The sequence below is a fragment of the Meleagris gallopavo genome, unplaced genomic scaffold (assembly GCF_000146605.3).
Source record: "Meleagris gallopavo isolate NT-WF06-2002-E0010 breed Aviagen turkey brand Nicholas breeding stock unplaced genomic scaffold, Turkey_5.1 ChrUn_random_7181001874166, whole genome shotgun sequence".
In the NCBI taxonomy this organism is placed as follows: domain Eukaryota; kingdom Metazoa; phylum Chordata; class Aves; order Galliformes; family Phasianidae; genus Meleagris; species Meleagris gallopavo.
The window spans coordinates 49,031-62,085 of NW_011138803.1; the positions used below are offsets into that span (position 1 = coordinate 49,031).

General features: G+C 42.4%; 2 protein-coding genes across 3 annotated transcripts in view; both read left to right on the forward strand.

Moving 5' to 3' along the window:
* The window catches only part of LOC104916170 (butyrophilin subfamily 3 member A2-like), a 25,419-nt gene that overhangs the window by 9,429 nt on the left and 2,935 nt on the right, over window positions 1–13,055 (forward strand). The gene's annotated exons all lie outside the window — the stretch shown is intronic.
* Window positions 6,586–13,046, forward strand: LOC104916169 (butyrophilin subfamily 3 member A2-like). Of its 2 annotated transcripts, XM_010727163.3 has the most exons (7): window positions 6,586–6,742; window positions 8,286–8,426; window positions 9,622–9,978; window positions 10,664–10,948; window positions 11,621–11,719; window positions 12,075–12,101; window positions 12,817–13,046. In XM_010727163.3, exons 2-7 carry the CDS (start codon window positions 8,354–8,356, stop codon window positions 12,891–12,893), a joined length of 918 nt encoding a protein of 305 aa, XP_010725465.1. In that variant the 5' UTR covers window positions 6,586–6,742; window positions 8,286–8,353; the 3' UTR covers window positions 12,894–13,046. The 2 variants fall into 2 exon arrangements, with proteins under 2 accessions (XP_010725465.1, XP_019466774.1); XM_019611229.2 differs by lacking the exons at window positions 6,586–6,742; window positions 8,286–8,426 and adding an exon at window positions 8,779–8,886.

The window sequence follows — 13,055 nt, forward strand, 5'->3', positions numbered from 1 at the left end:
CTGGGTGTCATGAGACACAAAGGGAAACAAGAGGAACAGGGGACACTTGCTAGAGGCGACTTCTGGGCTCTGCAGAAATCCAGGGGAAAGGTTTTCTCTATCAAAGGAAACAACAGGCCTGAGAAGAAGGAAATGAATGACACAGTGATTGGTGTGCTTCTCAATTTGGAGGAAGCAAAAATCTACTTTTATGGTGCAGTACAGAGGAGCATCGTGGTGAATATTCCTATATGCCTTGGAAAAGAATCCGGAGAAATGCTTTACCCCTTTGTATCAAAAGGGGAAGGGAGATTCAAGCCCGTTTGCCCTCAAAATATTCCTGTTCCATTAAACGTTCCATAAAAAGCAAGAAAAAAGACAGTTCAGTCGAAGGTAGACGGGAAAAATTATGAACAAACATCAGCATAATTTCATACTAAATAAGAAGGAAAGATGTAGATGAGAGGCTCAAAATTCTAAAGGGGAAAAAAGAACCTAAATAAGATTGGAGTCAGATTCAGAAAACCCTGGTTAGCTGACTGAGTTCTCATCACATAAGAGGAAAGTCTCAAGTGTACAAAACACTTTCAGTTCCTTGAAGAGACAGTTGTAATTTATAAGGTGCTGTATTTTATATAACCTGTCTTTCTACAACTGTGCTGTGGGAGGAGTTGCTTATTTCCTATTTGTTTTTAAGTTCGATTGAATCCATCCAATTAGGCAAGACCAATTCCACTATATTTGTATCAAGAAAATAAATAAATGTTTTGTTTAAAAAAACAAGCAACAACAACAACAAAAAACATATTTAAACATATTTTTCCTCTTAAGCACATTAGAAAATTTTTGGTAAGATACACTGATGTATGAACTGTGATGCCAGGCAGCGGAATCAGTAAGGGTCCTACTGTCAGCAGGTGGAGGGCCTTGTAGGCTCTTACCTGGGGTGCAACTACTGGTGTTATGCCCAGGGTGTAGGCTGCAGATGTGGAATCAGCTATGGGAGTGGGTGAGGTCCCAGTATCATGGTCAGAGAGCTGTCTCCAGGGCTTTGGAGGGCCTCACAGTCTATGAACCCAGAGTGCCAGACGCTTGGCAGATTCAGTGAGTGGACTGGAGGTGTGCTATTGGAGTCAGGCTGAGGCTGTGGGCTGTAGAACCGCTACTGAAGTGAGCAGGGCCCTAGCGTGAGGTACTGGAGCAAGTGGGGGTCTTCTACTCCAAGTTGTGGGATGGGACTGGTATGTTTTCCCAAACCAGGTACTGATGGGACTGGTGTGAGTGAGACAAGTGGCTCCACCCCAGAGGCAGGAGTAGGGCACTGGGTCACAGCCCATGAGCCTGGTGTCACCCGCTGAGTGCGTCATAGAATCACAGAATCACAAGTTTGGAAAAGGACCTACCAAATCACCAAGTCCAACCGTCCTCCCATCACCATTGCTACCACAAACTACTGAACCATATGTTGTAGCTCCTCATCCAGACGTCTCTTGAACACTGCCTGGGATGGCGACTGCACCACCTCCCTGGGCAGCCATTCCAATGCCTGACCACTATCAGAGAGAAAAAGTATTTCCTTATGTCTAAACTAAACCTCCTCTTGTACAACTTGCGACCACTACCTCGGGTCCTGTTTGTTGCCTGGGAGAAGAGGCCAAACCCCTCCTTATCACAACCTCCCTTCAGGAAGTTGTAGGGTGCAATAAGGTCTCCTCTAAGCCCCCTCTTCTCCAGACGAAACAATCCCAGCTCCCTCAGCCGCTCCTCATAAGATTTGTACTCCAGACCCCTCACCAGTTTCATTGCCCTTCTCTGGACACATTCCAGGACCTCGATATCTTTCCTGTAGTGAGGGGCCCAAAACTGAACACGGTACTCGAGGTGCGGCCTCACCAGAGCTGAGTACAGGGGGCTGATTCCCTCCCTGCTCCTGCTGGCCACACTACTTCTAATGCAGGCCAGGATGCCGTTGGCCCTCTTGGCCACCTGGGCACACTGCTGGCTCATGTTCAGCTGAGCATCAACCAACACCCCCAGGTCCCTTTCCTCCTCACAGTCATCCAGCTACTGAGCCCCAAGCCTATAGTGCTGCATGAGGCTATTGTGGCCAAAGTGCAGGCACTTGGCCTTGTTGAACCTCATCCCATTCACCTCAGCCCAGTGATCCAGCTTATCTAGATCCCTCTGAAGGGCCTCCCTACCCTCAGGCAGATCAACACCACCTCCCAGCTTGGTCTCATCTGCAAACTTACTGAAGGTACACTCAGTCCCTTCATCTAGATCATTAATAAAGACCTTAAACAAGATGGGCCCAATACCTACCCCTGGAGGTACCACTTGTAACAGGTCGCCAGCTGGACTTAGCTCCTTTAAGCACTACCCATTGGGCACAGCCTTCTAGCCAGTTCCTTACCCAAAGAAGGGTAGACCTGTCCAGGCCACAGGCAGCCAGTTTCCCCAGAAGAATACTGTGAGAGACCGCATCAAAGGCTTTGCTGAAGTCTAGGTAGACTGCATCAACAGCCTTTTCCTCATCTACCAGTCTGGTCGCCCAGGTCTGGTCAAGTGTGGGCATCTTCCCAAAACTGATGTGCTTGGGATGTGCACATGTATTGACTAGGAAAGTTTAAGCTGGAACAACCAGTAAGAAGCGGGGGGCCTGAACTCTGGGTGAGGCTATTATTTGGTTGGTGGGTCTGTGCTGGTACACCCTGGGGAACTTGCAAACATGGTGTGCTTGACGGTCAAGTGTACACGTGCATGTTGGAAGAGAACTTCAAGATGGGCTAGATGGCAAAGTAGACAACCCTTACTTTCCACAACATATGGGAAGCAAATCTCTCCTCCATGCTGGACGCCTTTCAGATCACACCAGTCTCTCTTATGCTCTTCCCATCTTCAGGAGCTTCTGGGATGATCTGTGACAAGGGTGACATTAAATGCAATAAGGTAATTTCTTAAGTACTAAATAACAAGAGGGCTAACGCATTTATGCTTTCTATTGGTATTAATTCCCCTGCCTTGCCATGATCTCTACTCCAATAGGCACTAGGAAATTTCTTTGCCTGTGATGTCTCCATCTTCCGGCCACCTAAGTCTCATCTCTCACCGGCTTTGTTATGAGAGTCACCTGCATGCAACAAATGCAAAGCAACTTGCAGAGAGTGTCTCTTGATCAATGACATGAAACATCAAGGAAGAATGTAAGGAGATTGTAAGTCTTACACTTAATCGTGGAAACTGTACAGTGGTGACCAGAGAATAAGAATCATGCTTTGGAACACGACAAATCTGGACTAGAAGTGAGAAGGATGAGCATTCATGACTCTGCTGGGCAGTCGCTGCTGCCAGCAGAAAGGATAACGGTTCTCAGGGCAGCTGACCTGCTATTTCCAGTTCAATCACTGAATTGAATACATTCCTAACACTCTCAATGGAAATCTAGATGATATTTTGTTCTGTTCATTCTACGATCATCAGTGACTATGTTCACTGGATGCAGTAGAGATTCTTGAACACTCTTATTTGATGCCCTGAGACATCAGGACTGGTAGAAGTGACTGAGGAAGCATGGGCGGTTTATGTTGATTCTTTTAAATGTTATTATTATTATTATTATTATTATTTTGTTTATTTTAATGTATTATTTATTAATTATTTTTTATTTTTTATTTTTATATATATCAGCATGACTCTGGAAACCATGATTATGAAGGTAAATTATGCCAGTCTCCTTCATCCTTGTGGCTCTAAAAGCCCGGTCAATAAACACATTTTATTCAGCAGTGGAGTTTCTCAGAGACACAAAATTTCTGTAAGTTTTGTGAAAAGACTAGCATTTTTTTCTACAGGGATAGTCAAACATCGGTGCTATATAGAGGGCACTCGTGTGGGTTGGGCTACAATCAGAATTTGAATGAAGCTGGTGTCACTGAATCTCTGCAGTGTTGTCATATCCAGACTACCTGGATATTCTTCCAGGTCTCTGATTTGTTTATTCATCCCTTTAATTAGAAATCATCCTACTGCGTAAGGGACTCTGGCAACTGCCTGTTACATCAAGAGGTAAATATACAGCTCTATGCTGTAAGTCTGCTCATGTCCAAATGGACTCACATGGCCGCCCTTAAGGAGTCTTGTTCTGTTCCATGAGAACTCTTATGGCTAGTGTAATGAACTGTGCTGTGTACTGAAGCAACAGATCACAGATTCCTTTGGATCACCAGGGATAATTACCACATCAGCAAAGCACGTGTGAGAACCAAGAATACAAATAATTCAGCTGACCACAAAAAATAAATAAATCATTGAATAACTCTAGAGAGATTTCTAAGCTGCCTGGGGAAGCACTCCATGTAGCCAAGTGCTGTATCATCCAGGATGTGTCCCTAAAGGGGAAGGAGAGGTGCAAAGAGAAATCCAACAACTTGATTGTACCCAGAAAGCAGCAATGACCTCCCAGCTTGTCTGCAATGGTATTTTGCCCAAATTCCTTCTCTTTAAAGCCATTTTTATGGGATTTACTTCTTTTTGATATAGTCTGGTTTAACAATAAGAATCAATACATGCTTGTTTAAGGATCAATATCTTAGTTAAGCAAATTGAATTGATGTGTGCTACTTTTAGAATTTTTCAGTTTAGTTTTGCTTGGTGTATGAACAGACTTCTTTCACATGACCTTTACTTCACTGAAAATCCAAAGCCACAACAGTCCACTTCTTATCTACATTGTACGTAGTGGTAGCATCTTCGTATCCATCATTAGATTCACAAATACCAGCAGATGTTGTAGACTTGAACTGGCAAGCAGCAATTAAGATCACAAAGAAAATGATGACATGAGGCCCCTCTCAGGTATTCTTTTATGCATGCTAGATTTGCACCATCCCAAGGTTGTAAGCAAGCAGGTTTGCCATATCAGGTTTCTCAAAAATGACTCAACATCCACACCTTTGTTGCAGTTGGTGCAGTGAAATGCTGCTGGCTCGGGGTGACAATGAAGCAGGTTACCAGTTCCATGGTACAACCCTATTCCCATCCCTTCAGGGTCATCACAGAGCCTGGCTTTGCAGTTTCCACTCCAATCCACAGCTGTATCTCTTACAGTCAGTACATCACATTCTCCTGATGTTGGCAACATTGAAGGTTGCTGTTTTATGTTGCTTAGAACAGACTCCATGCATATTCACTACATTCCTCCTTGGAGGTTTCCTGAATACTGTACTTTCTCTTGAAAGGTGGACATCTCAATAAACCACCTCCAATAACCCACCCCATGACTACACTCACTCAAACTTCCCTGCATTTAGAAGCAATTGTGGAGGTCACACACAGACTTATGAAGATCACAGCTCAAGGAGCTCTTGGGCTGCTCACTCTTTGTAGAGTAAGATGACTGGCTCATAGTCATAGTACCACCAGCCTGCAGAAAGCAAAGATAAGAAATGGCAGAAGGAAGTTCTGCTTGCTTTAAGTGAAAATTAGGTTCAGGGCCATCTAAATGACCTGAAGGGGTACAAGTCCTGTAGACCAGGCAAGGTCCATGGATACTGAGTACTGACAGGTGAAGTTGTCGAGTCACTATTCATTGTATTTGAAAGGTTGTCACAGTCTGGTGAAGTTCCCACTGACTGGAAAAGGGGAAACATGTGCACTTGCAGGCCAGAAGGATAACTTTATCCTGGGTTACACCAAGAAGAGCAGCAGCAGCATATCAGGGGAGGTGATTCTGCCCTCTGCTCTGCCCACATGAGAGCCCACCTAGAGAACTGCATCCAGTTCTGGGGCACCAAGGACAAGAAGGACATCAAGCTGTTGGAACAGGAGCAGAGGAGGGCCACAAAGGTGAGCAGAGGGCTGGAGCACATTCCTAGAGGCGTTCAAGGCCAGGATGCTCGTGGCTTTGAGCAACCTGGTCTAGTGGGACATGTCCCTGCCTATAGCAGGGGGAATGCAACAAGATGATCTTCAGTGTTCCTTCCAATGCAAACTGTTCCATAATTCTATTTTGCAGGACAGTTTTCTCAGTCCTGAGCAAGGCCATAGGCATAATGGCCTGACTGAAGGAGGAGGTTGAGGGTGGCGAGTTGGGAGAACATACTGTCACATTCTTTAGACTGGTTACTCTGTCCCTCCTTGATGGAAGATTCCACTTAATGTAGTAACTGTCAGGAAGACACACAGAAATATGAGCCTGTGAAGTGGGCACACATAAACCTGAAGAGATTCAACAAGGCCAAATGGCCTTTGTTGCAACCTGCTCATAGCCATCCCAGCAACTCACTGTGAGAAGCCCTGTCCAGAGGTATTCAAAAGCAGGACAGGCCCTGGACAAAATGACATAGTGCCTGATGCAGTGGGTGGCAAAACTGACCACAGCAGAGTTGGAACAGAACGAGATTTCAGGTTCCTTCCAAACTATGACATGACTCTATGAGCTGTACTGCACATGCACAAAGGTCTTTGTAACACAAACTTATTGCTGCACTTTAGATCTAGGTGTGTAGAGAAATCAAATCTTCAGGTGTCTCCTACAGTTCATTGGACCCAAGGGCAATAATTTGCTAAGGGTGAAAGTTCAATCTTTCATATTTGTTGACTTCGGAGTCCACTCTCCAGAGTCAGAGTCCTACTCTCTGCGTAGGCGTGGATAATGAAAGTACCTATGTTCAGGGAATGCAGGACAACTGCCAAGTGACAAAGACTCCTCAGTTCTGCAGTATACGCTGAATGTGAAATGGATAATTTGGACCTTGCTATTCAGGTAAGGAATGAAAATCTGGCTGAAACAGTGCTGTGCTCAGTGATGTTTCTGGAGCAGTTTGCACATATGTTGAGGTAGCTGTTTGCTTCTTACAGTCTCCAGGAATGATATCAGTCCAGAATTAAAATAGCTTCCTTCTTGGATGGATCCCTGGGAATATATTTTGGTCTTCTCTCTGCTTAACATTCTGTAGAATTTGCGAAAGATTTTCTACCACCTTAATGTAAAGATTAAAATAATTTGCTTTCTGAAGAGTTGATTCTCTTCAGAAAATAAATCTAATCTATGATGATAGTTCTACATCAGAAGCTATCTGCTAGCAGTCCTTATTAAAAAGGTCAGCTACTGCAATTCCTTTATTTGCTGGGTTTCTCAAAAGAGAAAGCTAACTGAAACCCTGTGATGGCTGAGGTTGGGTTGAGCAGCATGCTGATTCTGAAATATATTTCCACATAGGAAAGGAAGTTTCCCTGATCTTTCTGTGTCAGAATCATTGACTTATTATGTCTTTTTTAGTAGGCATACAAATACATGATAGATGATAAATTAGAAAATATAAGTGAGCAATTGCTGCCTCATATCTCCAGGCTAATTCTCTTCCTATCTGCTGAGTGGTACAAATAAGTGATGCATTTCTTTTATCTATCTATCTATCTATCTATCTATCTATCTATCTATCTATCTATCCATCTATCTATCTATTTATTTATATTTTTTAGTTTTAATAAAGAGAGATGTGTGAGTCTTTAGCTTTATTTGGAGGACTATAAATCAGAATGAAGAAAAAGGCTTGTCGCATAGCCTCAGTATTACTGCTGCAGCTGCTAATCCTTTTGATTCTTCCTTCTTTCCATCAGTTTAGATCTTGGTAAAGCTTACTTTGCTTTCCAGTGTACAGTTCATACCTCATCAGAAAGAGCAATGTATGAGTGCAGATTACAACACCTGGCATGACATTTCTAGCTTCCATTTAGATTTTTAACAATTCACCTTCCTGGTGTTTTTTTTTTTTCTTAGCAAAGCAAAAATGCACATGTTACCCATCACAAGGAAGTGAGCACTGTGCATGTTGTACAGACCTTGCATGTGGATGCTTTTGGGTTCTGAAGAAACCAGTCCCTTCCAAGGCTGAGTTAGGAGGGCTGTGCTATGAGTAGACTTGGTTGGACTGAATTTATTTCAGAGGTCATATGGAAAGTTCTGATTGGGAAAATTTCCTGTACAACAGGTGCCTGACAGAGTCTTGGAGCCAAGCACGTGAAACACCCTGAAGATCCATCACAGCATCCTTCTAACTCTTTCAGCAATACCTCTCTTTCTCGGCTGGACAGTTATTAGTCTTAGGGTCATAACTTCATTGATTGGCTTCCGTTCAAATCAGCTTATTCATTCATTTTCATAGTTCCATAGAAAGGTACCTTAATCTTCTGAGAATTTGTCCTCGTGTCACTCCATTCACAGAGTTCTACGTATCCACAGAAACACATGGCTCTAGTTCTTGATTCAGTCTTCTAAATTTCTCTTCTGTTCTGTGCTTGGAAAGATTTCAGGAACTTGGTGAGCTTTGCCTTCCACATTCTGCTTACTGATCACTTCCATACCTGTAAGGTGATGGCTTCTGGAATTCAGCACAGAAAGACTCTTCACCTCATTCTTTTCCTACAGACTGTTCATTTGGTCAAAGGTAAGTTTGGGTTCCATTCTAGACATAGTTTGATTTTAACAAGTAAAATAATTTCCAGAGCTGGAGGATGGATTGACGTTTTAAAGCAAACAAACAAACAAACAAACACTGACTTAGGTGTGAGTTCATATGAGATTAGAAATAAACTTTCTGACAGTCCATGGCTGCTCTTTCAAGAGCTTCCTTTCACCACACTGTAGATATTTTTTTCTTTTCATCTGGCCCTTACACTTCAGCAGGCCTGGTTTACCTCTAGTAAACCAGGCAGCATGAAAAGTAAGATCAGTTAAAAAAACAATAGTATTCTTGCTGTTAAATATAAATACTGCTTTTTTTTTTTTTCATAGAAGAACACATTTCTACAAATAATCTATATTTGAGATCAAATGCTCTTTCTGTGCTGTGTTTCATCTCTGAATCCAGTTATTCTAATGAAAATACGATGGGCTTCTGATGTTAGGTAGGCAAATCTTGCCTTTGAGTTACAAATGTACAAAAGAATCCTATCCTTTTGGAAAACCTCTGAAAAACATTCCCTCTTGTCCTATCACTATAAGACTGTGCATATATCCCATCTATAAGCCCCCTGTAATTAGAAGGACTCAATGCGGTCACTCCAGAACCATCTCTCCTCCAGGTGAGACAAATCTTGTTCAGGAAGTGAGTGCACACTGCTGACTCATGTCCAGCTTCCTAACAACCAGAACACCCAAGTCCTTCTCTGCAGGGCTGCTCTCCAGGAATTCTTCTCCCAGTCTGTACATATACCTGGGACTGACACGATCAGGATGCAACACCCTGCTCATGCACTTGCTGAACCTCAGTAGGTTCATGTCCAATTATTTGTTCATCCGATAGTCCAAATCGGATGAACAAGTTCAAATCTGTATGCTTCCAATTTAGAGATAAGGAACTGTGTTGCTATATGTTCATGAGGGCTGAGAGAGATGTGATCTGAATACTGTAATGGGATTTCTTCCTCTCCATTTGTCTGGTCCCATCCATCCCTGCTTTTACAGTGGGTGAACATGCATTTTGCCCTTGAGATAACATCCTGATCCACAGCGTTTTCTGATATACTCCTTTTGTCAGAACTGAATAAGTACATTCACAAAACAGATGTTACTGCTTCCTGTACAAAGTGCTAATGAGAACATCTATGATACCCAAGACTTGCATCTATGTCTTCTTGCAGGCCAGTTTAAAGTTATACCTCTGAACAAGCCTGTGGTTGGAATCATTGGGGAAGGAGTCCTCCTGCCCTGCCAGTTGGAAGCTAAGACAATCTCAGAGAGACTTCTGGTTCAGTGGATATTTACTGGAAAATCCCCGAATATTGGTGTAACTACCTATGATGGAATAAACACACTAAATCCAGTTAGGGAGGAAAAGAGATACCAGGGCCGGACACGTTTCTTTCAGAGTGAAGTCACTAAGGGAAATTTCTCTCTTCAACTAAAAAACGTCATGCTCTCTGATAAAGGCAAATACATCTGCTTTGTCTCTTTGGAGAATTGGTATGATGAAGTGGTGGTTGACCTGAACGTGGCAGGTGAGTGGGATGTTGCGTGTTTGCACCTAAGTGCAGTTGTGTAGCATTGGTAAGGACTGTGGGGTACCAACAAGTCAGATTCAAACAATCTACCCATAGCCCTGTGGAAGACTCACCCCGTCTCTGTTCAGCCACCATTATTGCCATCCAACCCTGTAAAACTGCCTTTTTTACATCACCTTACACTTGAATTTGCAAATGTTTGAAGGTGATAGAAACGAATCCAGTACTAATGCAGAGGTGAAGAACTTGAGGCCTGACCTAGACTGCACTTGGTCCTACAGCTCTTTTCTCTTGCTCTAACCATACTTCTGCTCAAGCATCAATTAGGTTGTGTCTAGTATTCCCATTTCCATCTGTTCATGATTGATTCAGCAGAAAACTTCAGTCAGTAAGAAGAGAAGGTTTTTGTTTTTCTTTATTAGTTCAAATAGTTGATTGAGCTTTCGAAAATCCGCAAAAAGATTTGTCTCGATCAAGACTGTATAAGACATGCTGCATGCTAGTGTCCTATTTTAATGTCACAAACGAAGACCAAGAATTTGTCAGTCTTATCAACAATTCAGTGAGAAATAAACAAAGTGTGTACAGACAAATCTGAGAAAGTTCTTCCCACTGTTCACTGTTTGGGCAGAGAATATCTAATTTCCAGTTTGTCAGAGTTTGTTTGCTTGCTCTTCTGTAGCTCAAGGTGATGAGTCTGCAGTTTTCCTGGATGGTCCCGTGGGTCAGGGCATTGGCCTCACCTGCAAGTCACACGGATGGTTTCCAGAGCCTGAAATTATTTGGCTGGACAGCAAAGGACAGACACGGAAGGAGAAAGTGGTCACACAAACCACAGAGACACCACCAGGCCTTTTTGATGTTGTCAGTTCCATTACCCTTGAACCAGGATCGAACACAGAAGTCTCCTGCAGAATAATCAACAACCTCATCAACACAGCATGTGAATCCCGAGTCCTGATTTCAGGTAAGTGACCTCCAGGATCAATATTGGTGAGGACCTGTTAGGACATTACTGCCCATCTTCTGTTCATTATCCCTGGAGAGATTCTGGACCACTGGCAAAGGCATAAATGACAAATGCTTAGATGGATAACCCAAAGAGAAGTCCACCTTCAATGTAGAGCTCAAATGAGCTGTCAATGGAGACACTGCAATGCCAGCTCCCATAATCTTTTCTCTCTCCATCAACTCCAAGATTACTCTGAACTTCAGTGAGTGCCTCTCTTCCAATTGGGATTCCTTGTCTGGAAAGCAGGCAATTCTAACTCAAAATTAGAGCAGTCAAATCCTTTTTTTCCATCTGAAAAACCAATCTGGTTTTATCTTTTCTGGTTTATCTTTTCTGGAAACTTCATCAAGGAAGTCAGCAGTTGAAATAATGTCCTCAAATGGGCTTCTGAAAATATTTCTCTTTCATAATGGTGGCTTGTCCAACATATCTCTGCCGATTTCTCTATCTGGCAATGCAACATGGGGAAGTGAAGGACATCAGCAACCTTCACAAGTGGGAAGAGGAGGCCATTAGGGAAATGCTAAAACTTAAACATTGTTATTAAATCCATACGCTTTAGACACTGGACCTGTCCTAGATCTTTCACAAATATTAATTGAAAAGAACACTGTTTATATTTTACAGATGTTTTCTTCCCATCCACTTCACCTTGGATGACTGCATTCCTTGTAATTACATTTTGCACTGTGGCTGTTATCATCGCCACAGGCTATAAGCTGAAGAGTAAGTATATCCGCGAGGAACAGCTGATATGGAAGTTGTTACCACACTGCAAAATGCAGTTAATGAAAACTGCAGTGTCGTTGCAACATCAGTGTGAGAAAGAACCAGACAGGAATGAGATGGAGAGAGGAAAGAAATGACAGATATGTGAGGATGAACAGAATGCACAAACTATGTTTCGTTATGATATGTTCCATATATAGTAGGTGTGTAAATGCACAAAATGCACACAATATGTTTTGTTTTTAGAAAAGTGAATTTTTGAAAGAAAAGTTATTCTGAGATTGTAGGATGAAAATTCTTAGTAAACTCCTTGTCTTGTAGGAATAATCAAAATTTCTTCTTCTTTTTCCAGTTAATTGTACAAGAAGACAAAAAGAAGGTGAGCAATGAGGAAATGAAATACAATCCCAACCAACCTAATCTGGGAGAAGGATGCTTGAGTTAGCTACAACCTCAGAAGCAGTTTCATGAATATTAATACAGGCAGGATCAATGCTGAAGTCTCTCACTTCGGCCATGCACAAAGGAGAAGTGTGGTTTTTTGGATACTGAGCAGATGAATACTGCTGCTCATGTTCAAGTGGGAAGTTTTGCTTCCTCCATTCACAGGCAATTCTATTTGTCAACATAGGTAAGCTCAGTAAAGCATCAATAAAGCCAACAGTTTCTGTAGTTCCATAGGTAAGACCTGTGCCCACTGAATTGGTTCCATAAACAAGAATTAGTTGCATACTAAATGAATGTGTGCTAATGTATCCTGAGAAAAGAATTTTTTGTTTATCCGTCTTCATGATGAAGGAAGTTCTCCCTGCCCATAATATTTCTCCACGTAGGAAGTAATAGCATGGCTTCCTTCGTGAATGCCTGACAATATTCCTGTTCCTGCAGATCATTTTTCGACAGGTATTTCTCAGATGGTAGCTTTGCTACTGAAATACTCCCCTGAAAAAATGACTCAGTTCTTCTGCACAACTCCTGGTTCAACTTGCTTTGAGCTTTCAGATTCTCCTAGTCATGTTTATTGTTTTGTGATGGTGAATTTTTAAGTGAGGAATTAATATGTCAATTTTTGTTGTCTGTTGTTTTATTCTTAGAAACGACGGACGAGCTCAAAAAGGGTAAATACTTCTTGTCTTCTATAAATAGATGTGATCACAGAGAACAGATTTAAACTATACGAGGAAATCATTACAGGGGAGAAGAGCTGGTGGGGGGAAGGGTGTGTGGATTTCCTACTTGTAATGTAAGGGACGTGACAGGCAACTGGATGAGATTGAGATATTCAATAGGTAGGTGCTTTAAAGTGACTGTATGAACATCATTTCATCCCTCT

What these genes read in the sequence shown, in the direction of transcription:
- LOC104916169 (XM_010727163.3), top strand. Translation starts at nt 8,354, where the DNA reads ATGGCTTCTGGAATTCAGCACAGAAAGACTCTTCACCTCATTCTTTTC. An exon ending in GACTGTTCATTTGGTCAAAG is followed by an intron (nt 8,427 to 9,621) that starts GTAAGTTTGGGT and finishes GTCTTCTTGCAG; the next exon opens with GCCAGTTTAAAGTTATACCT. An exon ending in TACAAGAAGACAAAAAGAAG is followed by an intron (nt 12,102 to 12,816) that starts GTGAGCAATGAG and finishes TTTTATTCTTAG; the next exon opens with AAACGACGGACGAGCTCAAA.